We start from the raw sequence: 27,508 nt of genomic DNA on the forward strand, positions 1-27,508 counted from the left end.
ACCATCTCACACTGTATAATGTCCCCTCACATTGTATGGTCTCTATTAAGCCCCCCACACTGTATAATGTACCCACAAAATATAATCCCACAGAGCCCAGGAAGTTGTATGATGTCCCCACACAGCTCTACAACACCGTATAATGTTTCCTCACACAGTATGAGGTCTCCACACAGCCACCTAACACTGTATGTCCCCACAAAGTCTCCCTATGCAGTATGATGTCCCCAAACAGCTCAACACATAGTATGATGTCCCAAAAAGCTCCCCACACAGCCCCCCACGCAATGTGAGGTCCCCACACAGTTTTATGTGCCAACAGAGCCACCCACACTGGATATACCTACACATCATAATATTCCTCACACAGTATTATGTCCCCACACATACCCCTTAGAGTACAGCATTACGTCCCTCTACATGCCCCTTTAGGTGCAGCGTTAAGCCCCCATTCATGCCATTTAGGGTGCAGCTTCATGCCCCTGTTCCCTGTTCCATCATTATATACATTAGTATCTACATCCCGAGTTTGCAGATACTAGTGAAAGTAAAAAGATAGGCAGTATATGTAAATAACGGGCTAATTAGTTGACACTATTTTGATCAAAAGAGCGTAAAAACCAGCCCACTACGACTCAATCAGGATAGACTTTAAAGGGCGCTTTACACACTACGACATCACTCAAGCGGTCTCGTTGGGGTCACGGAATTTGCGACGCACATCCGGTCGCTTTAGCGATGTCGTTGCGTGTGACACCTATGAGTGATTTTGCATCGTCGCAAAACGTGCAAAATCGCTAATCGGTGACATGCCCCCCTATTCCCAATTATCGTTGCTGCTGCATGTACGATGTAGTTCTCACACATCGTTACGATGTGTGAGAACTACATACGATGTAGTCTCTCACACAGTTCTCACACATCATTATCTGTGACACTGCAGGAACGAGGAACATATCCTTACCTGCGGCCGCCGGCAATGTGGAAGTAGGGGGTGGGCGGGATGTTACATCCCGCTCATCTCCGCCCCTCCGCTTCTATTGGGCGCCCGCTTAGTGACGTCGCTGTGACGCCGAACGAACCGCCCCATTAGAAAGGAGGCAGTTCGCCGGTCACAGCGACATCGCTAGGCAGGTAAGTAGTGTGACGGGTCTGAGCGATGTTGTGCGCCACGGGCAGCGATTTGCCCGTGTCGCACAACCGATGGGGGCGGGTATGCACGCTAGCGATATCGGTAATGATATCACAGCGTGTAATGCGGCCTTTATCCTTGGGAAGCTATATGGACAAGATGCACAGCCCAAAAACGGGGAGTCATGCCTATATGTACAAAGTACAAAAACATTAAAGCAAAACCAAAGAAATGAGCGGGAACATATCTTCCTGGTATAAGTGCATTGCACTTATACAAACATATGTTCCGGCTCATTTCTTTGGTTTTGAATAGGATATGTGCTCTACGTGTCAACCAAACATCATGTGTACCACTCACCTATCAATACGTAAGTGAGCAGTGCTGAACGACCCTTTTAAGGTGTGTGTGTAAGCTAAGTACGTTAAGGGGGAGCATTAGGCAGTATTAACATCAACCATTTTTACCATGTTTTTTGCCTCAATTTACTTTAAAATTGGTGGAAGGTCACACGCCTCAATAATTAAATTGTAACACCACAGAGCACCACGGAGGAAACTTCCTGAAATTATGGAATCACAGAATCGCTAGACATGTTGATGATATGGAAGTGAGGAAAAAATGGAAACGAAATCTTCAAAACAAAATGTCAATTAATTCAGTAGCAAGTATTAGTGCCACACACAGAAATGCATGCAGTTACACGTCTTGTCAAGCCATCACTGAAGTTATTAAAAGTAATCTAAGGAATGTTCTGTTACGCTGAATGCAGTTGGGCACACAAATCATCAATACAGTATGTCCTGCTGGGAGCCCCCTGTCCCAGATGTGCTCGATGGGATACCAGTCCAGAGATGCTGCAGGCCTTGGTAGCACTTTTAGGCCCTGTAGGCTGCTCTCAGTAACACAAGCAACATGCCCCTTGGCGTTGTCGTGTTGAAAAACATTTCTTGGGACACTTTAGAGAAATGTCCATTCCATACCACTGGTTCCACCACCAAATGAATGTAATGCTGAGATATTAGTGTACCGCAAATGAAAACTAGAGGGGTTCAGCTACCATCAATAGTCCAACCTACACCATAACCCCAGGAGTAGGACCATTGTGACGTTCCATTGGGAAGACCTCTTGATAGCGTTGCCCTCATGCTCACCAAACCAATCTCAGGCTATTGTGTTCAAGACAAAAATGGATCTCATTGCTGCACAAGATAGGACCTCCTATTAACCCATCATTTCAGTCTTGCTCTGATAGCCTTTGAGAGTGATGGCGTGAGGTCAGTAGAACATTTGTAGCCTAATGTTGGGGAAATGCCTTCTGGTGGTTAGTTTAGACACTATTTTACCCCTTGTGCTTGTTATGTGATGTCCAATTTGATGAATCAAATGTGGAATCAGTGGTACGGTCATTTCTCTAAAGTGTCCCAGGAAGTGCTTTTCAAGAGAACGCCAGGAAACATGTCGCTCGTCCTACTGAAAGCAGCCTACATGGCCTAAACATTCTATCATGGCTTGTGACAACTTGACTCCCAGCATTGAGCGCTTCTGGTACATAATTGATCGGCAACTGGAAAGTGAGCTGCCAACAGCAGATCTTAATGATTTGGATGCCCAAGTGCATTAAGCATGACAGAACATACCTCAACTGACCATTAAAGGGAACCAATCATCAGGATTTTCGTGTATAAGCTGCAGCCAGTGCAGTACTGGCACTATCAGGCACAGTGTGTACATACCATCAGGGGGCAGCTCGGGTGTTTAGGCAGTGAAATACAACTTTATAAAGTTTGAAATTTCGTGCACTTTTTGATTGACGTGTGCACCTCTCTGTTAATGTCCGGGCGGGTTATGCAGGAGTTCCCCGCCCCCCCACCAGCCTGTTCCTCCCTCTCTCCTGATGTCCGGGCAGGTTATGCACGTGTTCCCCGCCCCCCCGCGCCGCCTGTTCCTCCCTCCCTCCCTCTGGCTGTATGTAAATATCTAATCTTCAGAAACATGGCGCCGGAGTGGGCCTCTGCGCATAGCGCTTATCTCCGGCGCCATGTTTCTGAAGCCCCCGCATTACACAACTTGGTGTCTGAGAGGGCGGCGCCACAGCGATGTCACACCGGCTGGTGTGTTGGCCCGGTGTCCTGGGGCGGCACGATACAGGAGCAGCAGGTAATCGCGTCCTCCGATCAGCTGTTCTGCAGTCCTGTTGTGATCGCGCTCGCTCCTGCGGTCACAACGGGATCTGAAGGAGCGAGGGCGCATGCGCCACCCTCTAACACCAAGCTGTGTGATGCGGGCTTCAGAAACATGGCGCCGGAGATAAGCGCTATGCGCAGAGGCCCACTCCGGCGCCATGTTTCTGAAGATTAGATATTTACATACAGCCAGAGGGAGGGAGGGAGGAACAGGCGGCGCGGGGGGGCGGGGAACTCCTGCATAACCCGCCCGGACATTAACAGAGAGGTGCACATGTCAATCAAAAAGTGCACGAAATTTCAAACTTTATAAAGATGAATTTCACTGCCTAAACACCCGAGCTGCCCCCTGATGGTATGTACACACTGTGCATGATAGTGCCAGCACTGCACTGGCTGCAGCTTATACCCGAAAATCCTGATGATTGGTTCCCTTTAAGAAGTATTATTATCTCATTGATAGCAGCCAAGGTGTGCAAGTGTGTTTATTTATTTATTTATTTATTTTGAAAGTTTTGTTCCCATTTTTTACTTATTTGCATATCATTAACATATCTTTTGATTCTGTGATTTACATAACTCCAGAATTGTTCCTTCTTGGTGCTGTCATTTCAATCTTTAATGCATTTTGCTGTCATTTTTTTAAAAAAAAAAATCACAGTTCTGTTGAGTTGTGATTGGACATAGTCCCTGAGCAGAGCTCTGGATATAATCAGTAGAGGTGTTAGAACAGCAGAGCCGACTACAAGTGGCTGTAAAGCAACTTAAGATATTTTCTTAAAAGTTTTGATGTAGTATTACAAGTGTGTATAAGGATGATCTGTTTTCCTCTAACATCCTTTCATTTTGATTTCTATTCTCCAGATATAGTCAGAAATATCCGACCTCAGTTTGTTGAACGATGTAATTCACCATTTTTACACGAATTGTTAGATGATTTGCTCTATATAAAGATACTAAGTGTAGCAGAGGTGGAGCATATCAGGGAAGCTTTCCCGCAGCGTAGAGACAAATGTCGAACATTGATTGATATAGTGATAAAGAAAGGAGACCTCAGCTGCAAGATGCTACTGCAAAAAATCAGAGAAAACGATCCGCCGCTTAGTGAAGCCCTGGGAATAACAGGTAATCATGTCATTGTGGAACATTGCGGTATTATGGGGATGACAACATAATGACGCTATGCCTGATAATGACTCCATTAATCCTCGTCTAATGTAGTGGGGATGGAGTACTGACTAATATTCCCAAGCTTGATCATTTGTTTTAGATTCATTTAGAGAAGTAGGGGGTGCACAGCCACTTAATATTTATAAATGAGAGTGCAGCCTCTTGTGTAGAAGGCAATTATCAATAGGGAAGAGAAAAGGCTACACAAATTCATAGGCACACATCCGGATTATATGAAAAAAATATATCAAAATTTTATTGAATCCATGAAAACACCAACAATTAAAAACATTTAAAACCACACATAAATACGCAAACACGACCTCCATTCAGTATAATCATGGCTTAGTTGACCAGTTGGTCAATAAAATTTTGATATATTTTTTTCATATAATCCGGATGTGCGCCTATGAATTTGTGTAGCCTTTTCTCTTCCCTATTGTTTTAGATTCAAAGGTTTTTTTTTTCCTTATTAGTAGAAATTAAACAGGCGATCATCAGAAAATGACCTATTGGTTAAATCTGGCGTTTGTATATGATGAATTTAACTCAACTTTCTTGCTCTTTAAATAGGGCTTAAGAAGCTCTAACAGGATCAGTAAGTTTTATTGCTATACCTTCTCCTGTTATCGTGTTGTAAGTTCCTGAGAATTCAGTGTGACATAGCAACTAGTCAAGCATTTGTAAATACAAACTGCATATGCACTGCTCACCCCTCCTATCTCTCAGTGCTGGCTTCAGTGATAGTGAATCCAAATTGAATTTACACTGCTGCCCCCATCCATACTCCCTTCCTCTCAGCAGTGATAGTGAATGCACTGGGAGGAGGGTGGGGGAGCAGTGAATATGCCAATTGTATTTACATACATTTGACTAGCAGTCACAAGACACTGAATTCTCAAGAGCGTACAGCAAGATAACAGGAGAAGCTACAGCAATAAAACTTACTGATCCTGTTAAGGTACTGTCACACATAACGAGATCGCTAGCGAGATCGCAGCTGAGTCACCGTTTGGTGACGCAGTAGCGATCCCGTTAGCGATCTCGTTATGTGTGACACTTACCAGCGATCAGGCCCCTGCTGTGAGATCGCTAATCGTTGCAGAATGGTCCAGGCCATTTTCTTCAAAGGCGATGTCCTGCTGTGCAGGACGCATCACTGTGTTTGACACTGTGTGACAGGGTCACAGTGACTGCTGAGATCGTTATACAGGTCGCTACTGTGACCTGTATTGTTCCTGCATCGCTGGTAAGATCTGACTGTGTGACATCTCACCTGCGACCTCCCAGTGACTTACCTGCGATCCCTATCAGGTCGCATCGTTTTCGGGATCGCTGGTAAGTCGTTGTGTGTGACTGGGCCTTTAGAGTTGCTTAAGCCCTTTTTAAAGATGACATTAGTACTGTACTAGAAAATCAGCTTACAGATTCTCTTTAAGCAAAAAAAAAATAATAAAAATAAAGACGAAAAAAATTAAACTTGTGTGTGGCAGGAAGGGGTTAATGAGTGAAACTGCTGTGGGTGAAACTGACTAAATTCAGAAGTCAAAATGCTCAAATTTATAAGCCAAAATTTCTTATTAGACAGAACATTAACCCCTTACCAGCAACTGCTGTACATGTACGGAGAAAGTCGTAGAGGGTGTATGGAGTGAGCTCACGGGGAAAGTTCGCTTCATACATTGTAGGTAATGGCTGTGCATTGCAGCCAGGACCTGCCTCTAACAATCCTGGCTGACGCCCAGCTCCGCCCGTGATTGTTCAACTCTGATAGCGTCATTATCAAAGTGCCAGTATATGAGCACTTCATTCTATGCACTCATCGGCGTGCCTGTGACATAAACGCAGAGCACCGATAAGTTGTTATGACATCCGGAAATCTATTGAAAACCTCTTTGCTTGTTCTTACGGAGCGCCCTTGGAACCTTGACTGTGGCTGGGCTTCTAAGGAGACTGTGATTTTTACTATAAGCAGCAATGCTAAGGTGTTGCTGTATACAATACAAGCGATCAGACAATTACAGCTTAAAGTCACCTAAGAGGACTAATAAATACAGTGAAAAGTAAAAAAAAGGTTTAAACAAAAGTATGAAGAAAAAAAAGTTGTAATCACTCTTTTTTACCCCACTAAAAATAAAAGATAATAAAAAAAAAAACATGTGGCATTGCAGCATTCAGAGTAGTATGATCTATCAAAATATAAAAAAAATAACACGATTCCTAAATGACGTAAACAGAAAACAAGTCAAAAACGCCCCCATAATTTTTGGGTCCTTGCAATATCATAAAAAATTCTATAAGAGCCGATCAAAATGTCATCTATCCCAAAATGGTATTAATAGAAACGCTGTTTTGCCCCAGAAACAATAAGCCATCACACAGATCCATTGGCCAAATTTTATTTCAAAGTTTCATAGTTTCATAGTTTCATAGTTTTTTAAGGTTGAAGGGAGACTCTAAGTCTATCTAGTTCAACCCGTAGCCTAACATGTTGATCCAGAGGAAGGCAAAAAAACCCCAATGTGTCAAATAAGCTCCAATGGGGAAAAAAATTCCTTCCTGACTCCACATACGGCAATCAGACTAGTTCCCTGGATCAACACCCTGTCATAAAATCTAATATACATAACTGGTAATATTATATTTTTCAAGAAATGCGTTCAGGCTCTGCTTAAATTTTACTAGTGAATCCCTCATTACAACATCATACGGCAGAGAGCTCCATAGTCTCACTGCTCGTACAGTAAAGAATCCTCATCTGTGATTATGATTAAACATTCTTTCCTCAAGACTTAGCGGATGCCCCCTGTTCCAGTCGCAGGCCTAGGTGTAAAGAGATCTTTGGAAAGGTCTCTGTACTGTCCCCTCATATATTTATACATTGTGATTAGATCCCCCTAAGCCTTTGTTTTTCCTAACTAACTAACCCCAAGTTTAATAACCTGTCTTGGTATTGCAGCCCCCCCCATTCCTCTAATAATCTAGGTCGCTCTTCTATCTACCTGTAAGATTATGCTATTTATAACCTTCTATACTTTTGCTAACAAGAAATGCATCCATTCCTCTCTTAAATTCATTCAGTGAGTTGGCCATCACCACTTCCTCAGGAAGAGAGTTCCAGAGCCTCACTGCTCTTACCGTGAAGAACCCTCTTCTATGCTGATGTAGGAATTTTCTTTCCTCCAATCGAAAAGAATGCCCCCTTGTTCTTGTCATAGTCCTTGGTACAAACAGATCATGGGAGAGATCTCTATATGGCCCTCTGATATATTTGTACATATTTATTAGGTCTCCCCTAAGTCTTCTCTTTTCTAGAGTAAATAGACCTAATTTTGATAACCTTTCCGTGTATTGTAATGCACCCATTCCATTTATTATTTTAGTAGCCCGCCTCTGAACCCTTTCAAGTTCAGTAATGTCTTTCTTCAGCACCGGCGCCCAAAATTGCACACAATACTCCAAGTGTGGTCTGACTAGTGATTTGTACAGAGGGAGAATGATGTTTTCATCTCGTGCCCCCAGACCTCTTCTAATGCATCCCATCACCCTATTTGCTTTGGTGGCTGCTGCCTGACACTGGGCACTCCAATTTAGATTCTTATTCACTAAGATGCCTAAGTCTTTTTCCATGTCTGATTTCCCCAGCAGTTTCCCATTTAGTAAGTAATCGTAGCATCTGTTTCTCCTTCCCATGTGCATAACCTTACACTTATCTGTGTTAAACCTCATTTGCCATTTTTCAGCCCAATTCTCCAATTTACTCAAATCCATCTGTAGTTGCAAACTGTCCTCCTTTGTGTTAACTACCTTACATAGTTTTGTATCATCTGCAAATACTGATATTTTACTCTGTAAACCATCCACCAGATCATTAATAAATATATTAAATAGTAGGGGGCCCAATACAGACCCCTGTGGCACCCCACTAGTAACCCTGGCCCAATCTGTGTATGCACCATTAATAACCACTCTTTGTTTTCTACCACTAAGCCAGCTACCTACCCATCTACACACATTTTCCCCGAGCCCAAGCTTTCTCATTTTACTTAGCAGTCTTTTATGTGGGACAGTGTCAAATGCTTTACCGAAGTCGAGATAAATGACATCCAATGATTCTCCTCGGTCCATGTGAGAGCTTACATCCTCATAGAAGCTGATCAGATTAGTTTGACAGGAGCGATCCTTCATAAATCCATGTTGATATGGAGTTAAACAGTTATTAACATTGAGACATTCCATAATAGTATCCCTTAAAAACCCTTCAAACATTTTACCCACAACAGATGTTAAGCTTACCGGCCTATAGTTTCCAGGTTCCCTTTTGCACCCTTTTTTGAATATTGGTACCACATTTGCTAGCCGCCAATCCAGTGGAACAGACCCAGTTTCTATAGAGTCTTTAAATAAAAGGAATAGAGGCCTGTCTATCACATTACTTAACTCCCTTAATACCCGAGGGTGAATGCCATCAGGGCCTGGTGATTTGTCAATTTTAATGTTACTAAGTTGGTTCTGCACTTCTTCCTGGGTTAGGCAGGTCATACTTAATGGGGCATTTACATGATCACTCTGCATTTCCCCTGGCATATGCTTTTCCTGTGTGAACACAGTTGAGAAAAAAGTATTTAAAACATTTGCTTTTCCCACATCGCTTTCTATGATTTTACCCTCATTATTCTTTAAAGGGCCAACACCATCAATTTTAATCTTTTTTCTGTTTATATAATTAAAGAATAGTTTGGGATTTGCTTTGCTTTCCTTAGCAATGAGTCTCTCAGTTTCTACTTTTGCTAAATATATTTGTTTTTACACATTTTATTTTTTTCTCTATATATTTTTAATGCTTCCTCGCTGCCTTCTTGTTTTAGCTTTTTAAATGCCTTTTTCTTATTATTCATTGCCCCTTTTACATCCTTATTTAGCCACATTGGTTTTCTCCTGTTCCTAGCCCTTTTATTTCTGTATGGTATGGCTAGCCCGCAGTGGGTGTTTAATACCGATTTAAAAATGTCCCACTTATTTTCTGTGTTCCCATTTTTGAGGACATTGTCCCAATCAATTTGGCGAAGGTCTTCTCTAAGCTGATCAAACTTTGCTTTGCTGAAATTCAGCGTTTTTGTAACCCCCCTCCAAGGCACCTTACTAAAGGACAAGTGGAATTGTATTATATTGTGGTCACTATTCCCTAGGTGCCCATCCACTCGTACGTCTGTTATTCTATCTGGCCTGTTGCTTAAAATTAAGTCCAGGAGGGCTGCCCCTCTAGTTGAGCCTGGCACAAGTTGGGACAGATAATTATCCTTAGTTACTGACAGAAACCGGTTTCCTTTCTGAGATACGCAGGTTTCAGTTTCCCAGTCTATATCGGGGTAATTGAAGTCCCCCATAATAATCACCTCATTGTGATTTGCTGCTTTGTCTATTTGTTTCAATAATATATTTTCAGTAGTTTCTGTTATATTTGGTGGCTTATAACAAACCCCTATGAGGATTTTATTAGTTTTCCCTCCTTGTATCTCCACCCATAGAGACTCCACCTCTTCATTTCCCTCTTGAATATCTTCTCTTAGTCTGGGCTTTAAACTGGACTTTATATATAGACAGACTCCACTCCCTTTCCTTTTTTTACGATCCCTCCTAAACAATTCATATCCTTGCAGGTTAGCCGCCCAGTCATAACTATCATCTAACCATGTCTCAGTTATTCCTACTATGTCGTATTTCTCCTCATACATTACCAGCTCCAGTTCCTCCATCTTATTGGTCAGGCTTCTTGCATTGGTCAGCATGCAGGAAAGAAGTTTTGCTCCCCTTTTCTTAGCTTCCTTCTGATTACCCTGTCTTGGGTCCTCTTTACGGCATCTAGTATCCTTGATTAGTTTGTCCTTCTGTTGCATGTTCTTGTCTGCTGTTTTTTCTCCCATCCCCTCTTCTTCTAGTTTAAAGCCCTCCTGATGAGTGTGGCAAGCCTTCTGGCGAACGTGTGTTTCCCAGGTTTTGTGAGGTGTATCCCGTCTCTTGCGAGAAGTCCATCGTAGAGGTAATTCACTCCATGGTCCAAGAATCCAAATCCTTGCTGCCTGCACCACCGTCGTAGCCAGTTGTTCAAATCTAGTATCCTATTCCATCTTCTGACACCATGGCCATCGACTGGGAGGATTGATGAGAAAACAACCTGTACCTTAATTTTCTTCCCCAGAATTTCAAAGTCTTCACAAATAGTTGGTAGATCATTTCTTGCCGTGTCGTTTGTTCCTACATGTATCAATAGGAATGGGTATTCGTCCTTGGATCCGAGGATAGTTGGTATCCTGTTGGCCACATCCTTGATTTTTGCTCCCGGTAGGCAGCATACTTCTCGTGCGGTTATGTCCGGCCTGCAGATAGTTGCCTCCGTGCCTCTTAGTAGTGAGTCGCCCATAACTACCACTCTTCTTTTCTTTCTGGATGCACTGCATTTTGCTCCTGAGTGTTTTTGAGTGTCTTTTGTTTCTGCTTTTGTTGACAAAGTAACTTCTTTTGATGATACTGTGTCTTCTCCTGTAGAGACGGTATCATCCTGAGCTGTGCCATTTTCGTTCTCCAGCATGAGGGCTTCATATTGGTTGCTAAGCTGTGTGGGTGGTGCCGACCACTTGATCCGCTGGCTTCTTTTGGTCACATGTGTCCACTTTTCAGCCTCTGTATGTGTTCTGAAGCTTTTCTCACTTTCCATATCCTGAATTGTTGCTTCTGCCTCGTCCAAGAAGTCCTCATGTTCTTTAATTAGCTTCAAAGTTGCTATTCTTTCTTCCAGTCCCTGCACCTTTTCCTCTAAGAGGGCAACAAGTTTGCACTTTTGACAGGTGAAGTTGGATTTTTTGTGCGGCAGATCCGTAAACATGTAGCATGTGTTGCAGGTGACCATGTGGATTTTCTTCTCTTCCATAATGCTGAAGTAGCGTATGACAGGCGAAAGTCCTCAAACAGCGAGACCCGGCAAGTCCCAGCAATCGATCAGCTTACGGCGACTCTTCTCTTCTTAAACAGCTACAGTTATCACCACTATGAGATTGTGTTAAAACTATGCCACACTTATCTTCAGTCGCCTCCCTTTACTTCAGTACCTCGCACTCTCCAAGTTCTGATTTTTTTTTCATCATTAAAATAATTAAAAAAATGGCCAGCTTGATATTGCCGTAATCGTACTGATGAGGAGAATTAAACTTCCAAGCCATTGTTACCACAAAGTGTTTGCCGTAAAAACAATTCCCAATAAATAATGTCAGAATTGAGTGGTCTTTTCCCAATTTCACCTCACTTGGATTTTTTTTTCCTTTTCCAGTACACTATGTGGTAAAATGAATGGGGTCATTCAAAAGTACAACTCATCCTGAAGAAAATAAGTTTTTATATGTCTATGTGGACAGAAAAAATCAAAACATTATGGCTGTTGGAAAATGGAGAGGAAAAAACGAAAACACAAACGAAAATTGGTCAAGGGGCGAAAGGGGTTAAAAATTTCCATTTTTCCTATCTATAAGTGAATTTGATTGCGTTTATATATCTGGGTAATATGCCAACTGAAGAATAATTCCCTTTTTTTTTTGTTTCCAGCTATTTTTCCATGACCAATACAGCAAACAAACAGAACCTGAGCCGGACCCATCCAACCAGGTAATGCTGCAGTCCTCGGGTCAGTACATGGTGTGTACGGCCATGACAGCCAGTGTAAATTGTTTAGATTTGAAGAGCTAACTGTAACCCTCAGTTTGATACAGCGCCACACAATCAGCTCTACCCTCACCTACTGTATCCTCACCTATCCCTTGTAGACTGTGAGCCCTCGCGGGCAGGGACCTCTATCCTCCTGTACCAGTCTGTGCCTTGTATTGTTTATGATTATTGTACTTGTCCCTATTATGTACACCCCTTTCCCATGTAAAGCGCCATGGAATAAATGGCGCTATAATAATAAATAATAATAATAATAAAAAAAAAATAATAATAATAACTGGAATTGGCAAATATAAATGCACGTTTGGTCTTTGCCACTTTGGGGCTAGTTTCAAAGCATGCCCAGGGCTATAAACTGTGATACCCGCTAGGCCTCATTCGAAACGGCTTTGAGAGTCAAATTTATAAATTCACATAATTATATTACATAAATATTCCAAATTTCACACAAGTAAGCAAAGTAAAGCCCTGCTTATCCCTATACCAGGAACTGGCCATTAATGTCTGCAGAAATAGAGCCAGGTTCACACCACCGTATTTTCAATCCAAGTCCAGTTCGTGAAACAAACAAACTGCACTTGGGCCAGTATTATTCAATGGGTCAGTGCAGATGACCAATTTTTTTTCACTGCCGTAATCTGTATAAAAGTCAAAAAAGGTCCGTGGAGCCTCTGTTAGGAGTCTCGACACAGAAAATAGCCAGATATTCCTCCGGGAAGGGCCCAGCCAAGGAGTGGCTCTTTTTAGGAAACCACCATAACCACCATATTAAGTGGCCCTTTTAGTCAATATCCTACTCTTTGAGGTATTTAAAGATATGACACATCTTTAAACTCTTCAGAGAGTTGGATATTGACTAAAAGGGCCACTTAATATGGTGGTTATGGTGGTTTCCTAAAAAGAGCCATTCCTTGGCTAGGTCCTTCCCGGAGGAATATCTGGCTATTTTCTGTGTCGAGACTCCTAACAGAGGCTCCACAGACCTTTTTTGATTTGCATACTTCCCAGGGGGCAATGCACCTAGGATTTCACTGTGTTGAGCGCCTTTGCTGGCTGCTGGCAGTGTTTTCTCTGGCTGGTCTCCCCGAGATCAGTGATTGTTTTGTCTTGCTGGAATCAGTATAAGGCTATGTGCGCACGTTTGACAATGTCAAAATTCTGTGTGTCAATAAAACCGCAAGAAATACGCATGCGTTTGGTGTGCGTTTTTCGCGTGTTTTAAGCGCTTTTTCCATGCATTTTTCCATGCTTAAATTTTGATGCGTTTACAAAACTTTGTCAATGGAAAATAACGTTTCTTCAATCAATCAACACAAAAAAAAATCTACTGATGTCATTTCCTGCTTCTACTTATTCACTGTAATGTGAATATTCAGAAAAAGTATATTAAATAATATTTATTTAATAAAATTAATATTAAATATAGTACGACTCTAATTTTATTGAGGGCTGGCTGTGGGGTCAACAGAAACCTCTTGACCTCACTTATTGGCCAAAACGCATGCTTTTTTTATGTCAAAAAAGCATGCGGATTGCAACATAAATGCATGTAAAACGCAATATTTTTGTTTTTGGATGCGTTTTCTAAAATCTCATTGACTTCAATTATACCAAAACACTACCAAAACGGACAAAAGAATTGACATGCTGCTTTTATAAATGCAGAGATTTTGGCAAATTTTTGACACTAAAAACGCTGCGTTTAAAAATGCTTTGTGCGCATGAATTTTGTCAAAATCCCATAGATTTGGCTTGAAAACCAAAATGCATGCATTTTGACAATGAGATCCTGCTGCTTAAAACGCTGCGGAAACGCAAGGAAAAACGCAACGTGCGTATGAGCCCTAAAAAAAGATTGCTGTGATTTTGCTCTGGAATCAGATGAGACTCACCTATTTAAGTCTAAGGCCATGTGCCCACGGGAGCTTGCTCCTGTGGATTTTGCCGCGAAAAACCTGCGGATTTATCTGGATTTTCCAGATAAATCCGCAGTTTTCAGCAAGTACAGACACTCCCCATGTTATGGGGCATGGGGAGTGTCTGTGTCCACTTTACGGAATGTGCTGCTGCGGAATATGCTGCGGATGGGCCGCAGCCGCACAGAACTGCATGTCAATTTTTCCTGCGGATTTACCTGCGGAAATCTGCCTTGGTCCCATACTTACCTGCCTTGATAGCAGACACCTGTCACTTTCTTCCGCTGCACAGGAGCGCGGTGGAGCTAGGAGCAGGAAGGAGGAGGTGGGTGGGGCCTGCACAAGCTCCGGTCATGTGTCAGCCGGAGCTAGTTCAGGCCTGCCCACCTTCTCCTGCACAGTGCAGATGCTGACACAGACGCCGGAAAGTAAAGTGCTGCGTGATGGAGGTAAGTATAAACTCCCCAATAACTCAGCACTTGTTCTGCATTGAGGATGCTGTGCCGAAACCATGGTACTGTATCCTCAATGCAGAATCCACAGGATATTCTGCAATAAAACTGCAGCATTGAAACAGACAAAGTTGTACTGCGGTTTTCTGGGAGCTCCTGCGGAATGTCCTGCGGTTATGTGCCCCCGTGGGCACATAGCCTAAGAGTGCGAGAAAAGAAATCAGAAGTCACAGTATAGAATTCAATTTTTACAAGTGCATAACAGTTTTGTAACATAGGAAACTAAATGGTCCAAGAATGATTAAACAGATTATGTCAGCAGGTTTTTGCTATGTAAGCTGAAGCTAGCATACTGCAAGGGTTAACACAGAAAATTCAGGGATGCCTATCTTGTCACAGTCCAATCTGTTGTTTATATGCTATGTTTGCATAAGCAGGAGAACCCTTATCATTGTCAAAGTCTGAGATTTCTGAAATCTCATGCACACACACAAACACCTGCAGATTTGTTCCCTGACTGTTTTGCAAATACCTGCTTTTTTGGTTAGGTTTTGAAAGAATGAACATGTCAATTCTTTGCAGCATTTTTGGTAAGGTTTTGCATTGAAAGAACAAACTTTGTAGAAAAACAGCAGCAAAAATGCCACAAAAAACTTGTCAAAACCGTACCAAATCCACAGATGACCTCCAGGAGACATTCTGCTACAAAATCAGGTTAAGGTCATGAAAAAAAATGCTGCAAAAATGCCCTGTGTGAACAAAGCCTAAAGGCCGCTTTACACGCTACAATTTATCTGACGGTATGTCGGCGGGGGTCACAGTTTTCGTGACGCACTTGCATCATCGTTAGCGACGTTGTTGCGTGTGACACCTACATGCGACTCTGAACGATTGCAAATAAGGTGAAAATCGTTGATCGTTGACACGTCGTTCAGTTTCAAAATATTGTTCGTCGTTTGGAATGCAGCAGGCATATTGCTATGTTTGACACCCTGCCAACGACAAACAACATCCACACGACCGCCTTGGTCAAACAATATATTGCTGAATGATGTCGCATCGTTTGTGAGATGGGTACATGTGACCGCTACAAAACGACCTATGAGTGATCTCGGCAAATCGTAACAACGATCTGGGCGTGTCACATTGCTAACGAGAGCGCTAGCGATATCGTTGTGTGTAAAGCAGCCTTTACGGTCAATGTACAATCTCTATAGAGAGCCTGGTGTGGACAGGGACAGCTTTTTGGACTCTACATGACTAAAGCTAAAAATTCAGATTGTGTCAGAATGGCTGCACCCAGTAATCTAAGTGATACATCATTGGATTCAGGATCTCTTTGCTTATAGATGAGTTAGAAAAAACCTGCTGACAGATTCAGCTTAATAACTGCTACTGTAAAAAAAACTGATTTCACACTGTTTTCTCACTTTTCTGAATGAAAATCGGACTCATTTTCAATATAGCCGTGCGATCCCAGCTAAACACTCAATTTTTGGAAGCCTCATAATTGATGCAGTCCAGCCTCAGATATCAAGATATCAACAACAGAAAGTGTTTATAAATAGAAATTAATGCTATAAAGATACTTTATGAAGAAATATATATATATATATATATATATATATATATATACAGTCAGGGCCAGAAATATTTGGACAGTGACACAAGTTTTGTTATTTTAGCTGTTTACAAAAACATGTTCAGAAATACAATTATATATATAATATGGGCTGAAAGTGCACACTCCCAGCTGCAATATGAGAGTTTTCACATCCAAATCGGAGAAAGGGTTTAGGAATCATAGCTCTGTAATGCATAGCCTCCTCTTTTTCAAGGGACCAAAAGTAATTGGACAAGGGACTCTAAGGGCTGCAATTAACTCTGAAGGCGTCTCCCTCGTTAACCTGTAATCAATGAAGTAGTTAAAAGGTCTGGGGTTGATTACAGGTGTGTGGTTTTGCATTTGGAAGCTGTTGCTGTGACCAGACAACATGCGGTCTAAGGAACTCTCAATTGAGGTGAAGCAGAACATCCTGAGGCTGAAAAAAAAGAAAAAATCCATCAGAGAGATAGCAGACATGCTTGGAGTAGCAAAATCAACAGTCGGGTACATTCTGAGAAAAAAGGAATTGACTGGTGAGCTTGGGAACTCAAAAAGGCCTGAGCGTCCACGGATGACAACAGTGGTGGATGATCGCTGCATACTTTCTTTGGTGAAGAAGAACCCGTTCACAACATCAACTGAAGTCCAGAACACTCTCGGTGAAGTAGGTGTATCTGTCTCTAAGTCAACAGTAAAGAGAAGACTCCATGAAAGTAAATACAAAGGGTTCACATCTAGATGCAAACCATTCATCAATTCCAAAAATAGACAGGCCAGAGTTAAATTTGCTGAAAAACACCTCATGAAGCCAGCTCAGTTCTGGAAAAGTATTCTATGGACAGATGAGACAAAGATCAACCTGTACTAGAATGATGGGAAGAAAAAAGTTTGGAGAAGAAAGGGAACGGCACATGATCCAAGGCACACCACATCCTCTGTAAAACATGGTGGAGGCAACGTGATGGCATGGGCATGCATGGCTTTCAATGGCACTGGGTCACTTGTGTTTATTGATGACATAACAGCAGACAAGAGTAGCCGGATGAATTCTGAAGTCTACAGGGATATACTTTCAGCCCAGATTCAGCCAAATGCCGCAAAGTTGATCGGACGGCGCTTCATAGTACAGATGGACAATGACCCCAAGCATACAGCCAAAGCTACCCAGGAGTTCATGAGTGCAAAAAAGTGGAACATTCTGCAATGGCCAAGTCAATCACCAGGTTTGGTTTATTTGTCCAATTACTTTTGACCTCCTAAAATGTGGAGTGTTTGTAAAGAAATGTGTACAATTCCTACAATTTCTATCAGATATTTTTGTTCAAACCTTCAAATTAAACGTTACAATCTGCACTTGAATTCTGTTGTAGAGGTTTCATTTCAAATCCAATGTGGTGGCATGCAGAGCCCAACTCGCGAAAATTGTGTCACTGTCCAAATATTTCTGGACCTAACTATATATATATATATATATATATATATATATATATATATTTTATTACCACTACTTTTATTTTTTTATTCTTTGTTTAGAGAATCACCCTGATCTACAATGCCTCTTCCCATGTGCCAATGTGGCATATATTATGTTACAAGCGAAGGACCCCTTGTGAATAAGAAGCAGACGCAGGATTTCCTCTTTGTCATCTGCAACTTTCTCATGATAACCCAATCATTGAGCATTTGAGAAGTGAGGATAAAATAAATGTCTAAACAAACTATTATGAATTGTTAAATTGGAAAAATGACATATTTGCAAGGCTCTTATTCACAGGTCGGTGTTTTTCACCCTAGCGTCACACTGAACGCACACACATTACATTCCTTTTTGCAAACCAATTGTCCGCTTTGGAAAATAAAATGGTGACTGAATGTGACTGGGTCTACGGATTGGTTGCCTGGAGAGTTAGTAAATTGCCTCTTGAACCTCTTAACATTTTTTAATGCTGCGAAATACAAAAAATACTAAGAAAAGACATACAAATTAATAATGAAAGAAAAACTAACACATTTTTGTGAATGCAAAACTTTCACTATTTGAATAAATATTCGGCAACTGATGGTGAGGGGTCACTTGCTGACAATGACGAGCAGGCATTAATTGCAGAGACGCTAGTTCATTGATGATAACCATAAAAGTTCTATAGATTTCTATTATTGTGATCTACATTGGTTATACTGTACATTATATAAACTACTTTCTCATTCATTCTATTTCATTTTACCTTTATTCATAACCAATAAAAATGCAATAAATGTCTTTCTACTGTGTCCAGAATTTTTCTACTCTGTGGATTACGTTTTAATTCTTCTATAATATGTTTGCTGTGCAATTAGCATTAGCGATTAGCATGGAATCAGACTCACTCACCTTTATCAGCTCTCCTGTCCTATATGGGACGCTTAAGCTGGTGTCACACTAAGCGACAGCGACAACGACGTCGCTGTTACGTCACCATTTTCGGTGACGTAACAGCGACCTTGTAAGTCGCTGTTATGATCGCTGCTTAGCTGTCAAACACAGCAGAAGCAGCGATCATAACGTCGCTGTGCTACATGTGCAGAGAGCAGGGAGCCGCGCTTAGCGCTGGCTCCTTGCTCTCCTAGGTACAGTACACATCGGGTTAATTAACCCGATGTGTGCTGCAGCTACATGTCACAGTGCAGAGAGCAAGGAGCCGCGCGCACTGCTTAGCGCTGGCTTCTTGCTCTCCTTGCTACAGTATACATCGGGTTAATTACCCGATGCATACTGCAGCCACATGTCACAGTGCAGGAGCCGGCACTGGCAGCAAGAGCGGAGGCTGGTAACCAGCGTAAACATCGGGTAACCAGGGAAAGGTCTTCCCTTGGTTACCCGATGTTTACGCTGGTTACAGCTTACCGCAGCTGCCAGTGCCGGCTCCTGATCGCTTCATTTCGTCGCTCTCTCGCTGTCACACACAGCGATGTGTGTGTCACAGCGGGAGAGTGACGACCAAAAAATGAAGCTGGACATTCAGCAACGACCGGCGACCTCACAGCAGGGGCCAGGTCGTTGCTGGATGTCACACACAGCGACAGCGACGGGACGTCGCTGCAACGTCACAGAAAATGGTGACGTAGCAGCGACGTCGTTGTCGTCGTCGTTATGTGTGACACCAGCTTTATAGGAAGCCATACACATTAGAAAAAAGCAGCTAAATGTTTGAACAAATGTTTAGTCAGTGCAGCCATACACATGTAAGTCCATATTGTCAGGTACGATCTTTTAAATTTAAATTGGCAATATACACTGCTCACAAAAAGTTAGGAATATTTGCCTTTCGGGTGAAATCTATGTAAAATGTAAAAAGTTTATTCTACAGTGATATTTTATCATGAAAAAGCATTTAACCCCTTCACGACCAATGACATACTATTACATCATTCGTCATGTCCCCTGGGTTACCACGGGCTCCGGTGACGAGCCAGCAGTAATCCCCACACATGTCTGTTGATCCGATTAGCAGACATGTGTGGCTCTGATCCACCCGCGCCTGTGAACACCTTAGATCGCGCTGACAAACCCTGACAGCACAATTGAAAGGTCCTCGGCAGGGATTGGATAGTACCTCGCCACCAACTGCAACCCTGTGACGCGACCACGTGACGCCAATGTGTTACCATGACAGTGCGGGGTCAGATGACGACCCCTGACGCTGTCATGAGTCACTTCCTGTGAGAACTGGCCAAGCGCCCACACAGACAGGAACACAGCATTTCTTCTGATCAGAGCAATGCTCAGGAGAAGCGATCATAGTGTATAGTCATAAAGTCCTCTAGGATAACTAGTAAAATCAATAAAAGAAAATGTAAAAAAAAAAGTTTTAAAATAAAACTAAAAGTTTGGATATGATAAATGTGGACTGAGCCAAAATGTGCGGTACCCAAATAGCATTAGCTCAACCCACGAAAAAAACACAAGTGCCCACTAAGGTCTGTCATCTGTTAACGGAAATATAGGGGGCTTCCACGTTACTGGTAGCACAAAGGCTCTGGCAAAACGCTATGGCTCCGCCTCAAAATTAAAATCCAGAAAAGTCTTCTCTCCAAAATCCAAATGCCCCCCTACCTTCTTAGCCCCACAATGTGCCTACAGCACAGTTAGGGTCCACATGTTGAACATTGTTGTAGGGAAGAAGCCTGCTTGATTTATGTGGTGCAGCTCTCCAGGAGCATGAACTGGGCACAATGTATGGGCACTATAATGTACTGGGCACGATAAGGGCTTATTTGCAATTTTTAATTTTGCAACATTTACTGCGTTTGACACCATGGGCGTTTTCCAGTGACTAAATCGTCACTACACCTATACATGAACTCCCAAAGGGATGTCATATCCAAAATTTGGTCACTTGAGGGGGTGTCATCTGTTGCGGCACTTAGGGGCTCTGCAAATGTGGTCCGCAAACTATTCTAGGAAAATCTGTGCTCTAAAACTCAAATTGTGCTCCTTTCCTCCCAAGCCCTGTAATGCGGCCAAACAGTGCTGTACAGTCACATGTGGAGTATGGGCATGTTCTGAATTTGTGTACAACATTGTGGGGCTTTTTTCACCTAATTCCCTTGTAAAAATTGGAAATCTATGGTTAAAGCAACATTATTATGGTAAAAATTTAATTATTTTTTTATCACTGCCCAATAGTATAACATTTTGTAACACACCTGTGGTGTCAATAAGCTCACTGCACCCCTGGATGAATTAATTGAGGAGTGCAGTTTGTAAAATAGGGTCACTTGTGGGGGGTTTCTGTTATTGTACCTCAGGGACACTGCCAATATAACGTGGCACCCGCAAACCATTAAAACATTCTGTGAAACACCTGGGGATTCAATGTGCTCATTTAAACATCTACCCTACATTTTCCCTGAAAGTAAGACATTGTCTTATTTCTTTTTTTTCCCCGAAAAATGGTTTATTTTTAAGGTAGGCCTTATTCTCAGGGAAACACAGTTGGGGGAAAGTTTACCCCCCAAAAAATGTAGAACCCCCCCTTCCAAGGAGAATCATACTTGCCAGACCCCGGGTATCTACAACCCTCCCAGGTCCTCCTGCGATCTTAGGTGGGCGCTCCAAGCAGGTATACTCTATGCGGTTCTCTCCTGCTTCTAGCTGATACATACATCAGATTGCACACACAGAAACTCATGCGCACACACACACATACATAAACACATCAGATCACACACACACATCAGATAATCGCACAAACACTCACCACATCCGGCAATACTGATTGCTTCCGGCCAGCAAAGGAACCTGGGAAACAGTGCAGTGGAACGCATAGAGAACCTGCAGTGTAACGCATCAATGCGTTCCACCTCAGGTTCTCAATGCATTCCACCGCAGGTCCTAGCGCTCCACTGCACTGCATGCCAGGTTTACCTGCCAATCAGAAGCAATCGGTATCGCCGGAAGTGGTTAGTGTATGTGTGCGATCTAATGTCTGATTGTGTGTGCAATCTGATGTGTGTGCGATCTGATGTGGGAGTGTGTGCGATCCGATGTGTGTGGGTGTGCGATCTGATGTGTGTGGGTGTGCTTTCCACTGTAGGTCTTTGATGCGTTCCACTATAGGTCCTCTCATTCGGTGTCTGGTGAGTATGATTGCAGGGTCTTCTGTATTCTTTCTTCTCTCTTTTGGGGCTGTCTGCTGTCTATAATGAAGTGTCCTGTAGTATCATTAACTTTTTTTTAGCTGCATGGACACTTCATTATTGAACTGTGACTAGGGCTTATTTTCAGGGTAGGGCTTATATTTAAGCCTTACACTAAAAATGTTAAAAATTCCTGCTAGGTTTTATTTTCAGGGTAGGTCTTATTTTCAGGGAAACACAGTAAATAAATTCCTTGAAGGCTTTAGTTTCCAAAATGGGATCACTTGTGGGGTAGTTCCACTGTTTAGACACACCCGGGGCTCTCCAAACGCGACATGGCGTCTGCTAACGACTCCAGACAATTTTGCATTCAAGCACTCCTTCCCTTCCGACCCCTTCCGTGCGTCTAAACTGTTGATTTCCACCACATATGAGATATCAGCGTACTCAGGAGAAACTGCACAACAAATTCAATAGTACATTTTCCCTTATTGCACATGTGAAAATAAAAGATTTGGGGTTAAAGCACCATTTTTGTGGTAAACATATATGTTTTTATTTTCACTGCTTAATGTTCTAGAATTCTGTGAAGCACCTGGGGTGCAAGATGTTCACCCAACATCTAGATAAATTCCTTGAGGGGTCTAGTTTCCAAAATAAGGTCACTTGTGGGGGAGCGCCACTGTTTAGGCACATCAGGGGCTCTCCCAACATGACATGGCATCTGCTATATCTTCCAGACAATTTTGTGCTCTAAAATTCAAATGGCGCTCCATCCCAGCCCCACAATGCCCCCAAACAGTTGATTTCCACCATATATGGGGTATCGGCGTACTTAGGAGAAATTGCACAAGAAATTGTACCATGCATTTTCTCCTGTTAAGCGGGGTTTACACGCTACGATATCGTTAACGTATTATCGTCGGGGTCACGGTGTTTGTGACGCACATCCGGCGAGGTTAACAACATCGCAGCATGTGACACGTACGAGCGGCTTTAGTCGATCGCAAAAGTGGCCAAAATCATTCGCCACGGAGAGGTCTTCCTGAATCAAAAAAATTGTTAATTGCATATTAGCGATGTTGTCCGTCGTTCCTGCGGCAGCACACATCGCTATGTGTGACACCGCAGGAGCGACGAACATCTCCTTACCTGCCTCCACCGGCTATGCGGAAGGAAGGAGGTGGGCGGAATGTTACGTCCCGCTCATCTCCGCCCCTCTGCTTCTATTGGCAGGTCGCTTAGTGACGCCGTAGTGACATTGCTATGACGCCAAACGCACCTACCCCTTGAGGGAGGGATTGTTCGGCGGTCATAGCGACGTCGCTGCACAGGTATGTGCGTGCGATGCTGCCGTAGCGATAATGTTCGCTACGGCAGCGATCACACAATATCGCATGTACGACGGGGGCAGTTGCTATCGCGCTCGACATCGCTGGCTGATGCTAGCGATGTCGCAGCGTGTAAACCCCGCTTTACCCGTGAAAAAATGAAAGATTTTGGGTTAAAGCATTTTGTGCTAAAAATGTATTTTTTTTATTTTCACGGCTCTACATTATGAAATTCTGTGAAGCACCTGGGGATTCAAGGTTTTCACCAACCAACAAGATAAAATCCTTGAGGGGTCTAGTTTCCAAAATGTGGTCACTTGTGGGGAGCTCCACTGTTTAGGCACACCAGAGGCTCTCCAAAGGCAACATGGCGTTCGCTATCCATTCCAAATAATTTTGCGCTTTCAAATTCAAATGGCGCTTCTTCCTTTCCAAGCCATGCCATGCTTTCAAACCATAGATTTCCACTACATATGATGTATGGTATGCTCAGGAGAAATTGCACAACAAATTGAATGGTGCATTTTCTGTTGTTACCCTTGTGAAAATGGAAAATTTGGAACTAAAGTAACATTTTTGTGGGAAAAAGTAACATTTTCATTTTTTCCTTCCACATTGCTTTAGTCCCTGTGAAGCACCTAAAGCAGTGTTTCTCCACTTCAGTCCTCAAGGCCCACCAACAGATCATGTTTTCGGGATTTCCTCAATATTACAGAGGGAATAATTCCATCACCTATGCAATACTAAGGAAATCCTGAAAACCTGATCTGTTGGTGGGCCTTAAGGAATGGAGTTGAGGAACACTTCTTAGATGTGATTGTGAGTACTTTGAGGGATGCAATTTTCAGATTGGTGTCTCTTCAGGATATTTTCTGTTACCTAGGCCTCTCAAAGGTACTTCATATGTGATGTGATCCCTAAAAAAAAATGTTTTGGAAATTTTGTTGGAAAAACGAGAAATTGCTGATAAACTTTGAACCCTTCTAATTTACTAACAAAAAAAAAATATGTTTCAAATATTGTGCTGCTAAAAAGTAGACATGTGAGAAATGTTATTTAGTAACTATTTTGTGTGATATAACTGTGGTTTAAGGGTTTAAAAATGAAAAATTGCTGCATGTTCATCAAATTTCTGTTATTTTTAAAAAAAATAAAGTAAAAAATAGTATCATCCTACATTTACCACTAACATGAAGTTCAATATATATTGAAGAAACAACCTTGGAATCACTGGGATCCGTTGAAGCGTTCCAGAGTTATAACTGCAGAAGGTGACACTAGTTTAAAATTAAAAGAAAATTGGCCAGGTCATGAAGGTGAAAACAGGCTGGGTGGTAAAGGGGTTAAAAAGAATCGATCCTAGCACAGATCCAGTGGCGTAACTAGAGTTTGATGGGCCCCGGTGCAAAGTTCATACCTGGCCCCCCCTCCATGTACACCAACACTTGGGGTATGGCATAATGATACTGATACTCGGGCTACGGAATAATGATGCTGACACTTGGCTCTTACCCTTAACACCCAGGTTTCCCATTAACCGAAATCCCTCTATCAGCACCCAGCTTTCCTATGTTCTGATATCCATCTTGTCCTTGACAATCATCTTCCCCATGCTCTGCTATACATCTTCCCTCAGCACCCAGCTTTCCCATATCAGAGCAAGGGAAAGCTGGGTGCTGAGGGAAAGAAAGAAAAATTCTTCAGCTCACCTGTTGCCCGGACTGCTGGACCTTGCGGGTGCCTAGGATCCGTCGGTGAGTCCCAACCGATTAGTGGATGAAGGAAATAGGAAAAATGATCCGGCACTGATTCTCCTTTTAAGATAAAATCTCCAAAGTCTTTATTAGAAATATTAAAAACATTGTGAAGGCCGAGTATGAATCTTTACATGGAAACATGGAAACATCAGTGCCGGATCATTTTTCCTATTTCCTTCATCCACTATCCGCTGAGGGAAAGAGCCTTTTTCCCTCAGCACAAAACATTCCCATCCCCTGTTTGTATCTTTGTCCCCGTTGTATACAGTTTTCTAAATACTATAATGGCCCCACATAGCCTTGCATATAGTATAAAGGGTCCCACATAACCCTTCATATATTAGAATGCACCTCCATAGTGCTCTATGTATTATAATGCATTTCCCATAGTTCTCCATGTATTATAATTCACGCCATAATCCTCCATATATTATACTGCACCACATAGTCCTCCATATATTATACTGCACCACATAGTCCTCCATATATTATAATGCACCCCCATAGTTCTCCATGTACCCCATAGTTCTCCATGTATAAAGTAGCCCTCATAGCCCTCCAATTAATATGGGCGGCACGGTGGCTCAGTGGTTATTTCTGCAGCCTTGCAGCGCTGGGGTCCTTGTTTCAAATCCCACCAAGGACACCATCTGCAATGAGTTTGTATGTTCTCCCCGTGTTTGCGTGGGTTTCCTCTGGTTTCCTCCCACATTCCAAAGACATACAGATAGGGACTCTAGATTGTGAGCCCCAATGGGGACAGTGTTACCAATGTATGTAAAGAGCTGTGGAATTAACAGCGCTATATAAATTAATTAAATTATTAATTAATATAATGAATTTCTCATAGTTCTCCATATATTATAATTCACCCCATAATTCTCCATATATTATAACTCACCCCATAGTACTCCATATATTATACTGCACCACATAGGACTCAATGTTTTATAATGCACCCCCATAGTCCATGTATAAAGTAGGCTCCATAGTCCTCCATATATTATAATGTAGCCCCCATAGTCCTATATGTATTATAACGCAACCCCATAAAAGTTCATATTGTATTGTGTAGCCCCATACTCCATGTATAATGCACCCCTATATTCCATGTATAAGGTGTCCTTCATTTTGTATAATGCATCTGTGGCGCCCTGGACTAGCCCTGGACTAGCACAACACCCCCACCCCGAGATAGCCACATCAGTCAGACACAAATCCTTGTTGCCTCCCTCCAGGGGCTGATGTCCACACCAGGTGGGGTGGAGCCAGGCGGTTGGCCCCACCCACTGAGGATTTCACAGTCCTGGAGGCGGGAGAAGGAAGTCAGTTGAGAGGAGTTAGGTAAGTGAGAAGGAGTGAAGGAGTAGTAGATGAGCAAACTGACTGTGTCCGGGTACGTGGCCCGGGCACCGAGAGCAAGGTTGGCAGACGGTGGTTGCCGTCTGCAGGAGAGGCAGATCGACGCGGAACCGTAGGATCGGGGACGGGCGGTGGCCCGCCGGTACCGAACTGGGGAGCGAAGTGAAGCCAGCACAAACTGGCAGGGCCTGCGGACCCTGACCAGGCTTGGAGTCACCGTTAAACAGGTCAAATCCGTTAGTGACCGGAACCCCAGGGGTTTCCAAACAGCCAAGACCCGATTGAAGGCAACCGTCCAAACAGCACAAGGGAAATACAGCTACCGCCACAGCTAGAGTTCCCAGGGCCAGAGCCTGTGGGCAAAAGGGCTCCTCCAGCCCATATACACGCTGGGGAGCGGGTTACCGGTGGGAAGCCATCGGGACCGAAGATACACAAAAGGTGCAGGGAAAGGCAGCCACCACCAACCGTCCAGGAGAAACCACAGCAGCCGGCTGCGGGACCCGTCCATCCAGCCGTTTGTTTTACCAGAGACTTGCATCCGTTTGTGGCTGAGTGAGTACTACAGTGCCGTCTGGCACCACGCTGCACAGCCAAGCGACCCTGCACCTTGCCAACCCTGCCTCCCCGTCACCTCTCCGGGCCCCGGGACCACCAAACCCCCCTACCCACGGAGGAGAGAGAAACATCCCAGCTGCTCCCTGCCATCGCTCCCGGGATCCCCGTCAATAGCAGCGGTGGTGCTCCAACCTCACCACAACCCGTGGGTGGCGTCACGGGCCAAATCCCCAAACCAAACTACTCCCCTTTCACTCACGGGCGAGGAGCGCCGCTCGAGTCCCCGGATCCGGCCCACCGCTCGAGCCACCGAGCAGCAGCAGCAGCGCCCTCCCCGCTCGCGACAACTTGGCGTCACGAACAGGATCTTACCGTTCTACCGGCTGGTAGAAGTGCGCCTTGTGTCCCGCCGGCGGTATCCGGCCGACAAATTTCAGAAGCCACCATCTTGGGCACGAAGATTTTCCCGCTCGAGCGTCTTCTCAAGCAGTGGAGGCACGAAAGCCGAAGCTCCGCCCCTGAAGAGGAGGTGCTGAAAAAAGACCAAGGGGGGACGGATGGCGTTCGGCCGCATGTAAACCGAGGCCATAGAAGCAGGGACGCCAGGACTCTGCCGCTATTTGGTTCCTGGAAGATACCGCTGCCAGTATGCACCGTCCGTCCAGTAACACCGAAGTCCCCGCACCTGGTACCGCGGCGTGGG

General features: G+C 43.4%; 1 protein-coding gene across 1 annotated transcript in view; it reads left to right on the plus strand.

The window, feature by feature from the left end:
* The window catches only part of ABHD11 (abhydrolase domain containing 11), an 82,407-nt gene extending 64,106 nt beyond the window's left edge, over positions 1-18,301 (plus strand). Inside the window, exons 6-7 of the mRNA XM_075335386.1 lie at positions 12,085-12,144; positions 17,712-18,301. Coding sequence (XP_075191501.1) covers positions 12,085-12,144; positions 17,712-17,724 — 73 coding nt within the window. The 3' untranslated portion in view covers positions 17,725-18,301. The remainder of the gene's footprint in view (positions 1-12,084; positions 12,145-17,711) is intronic.
* Positions 18,302-27,508: the final 9,207 nt, after the last annotated feature.

The sequence above is a fragment of the Anomaloglossus baeobatrachus genome, chromosome 2, assembly GCF_048569485.1.
Source record: "Anomaloglossus baeobatrachus isolate aAnoBae1 chromosome 2, aAnoBae1.hap1, whole genome shotgun sequence".
Lineage (NCBI taxonomy): Eukaryota > Metazoa > Chordata > Amphibia > Anura > Aromobatidae > Anomaloglossus > Anomaloglossus baeobatrachus.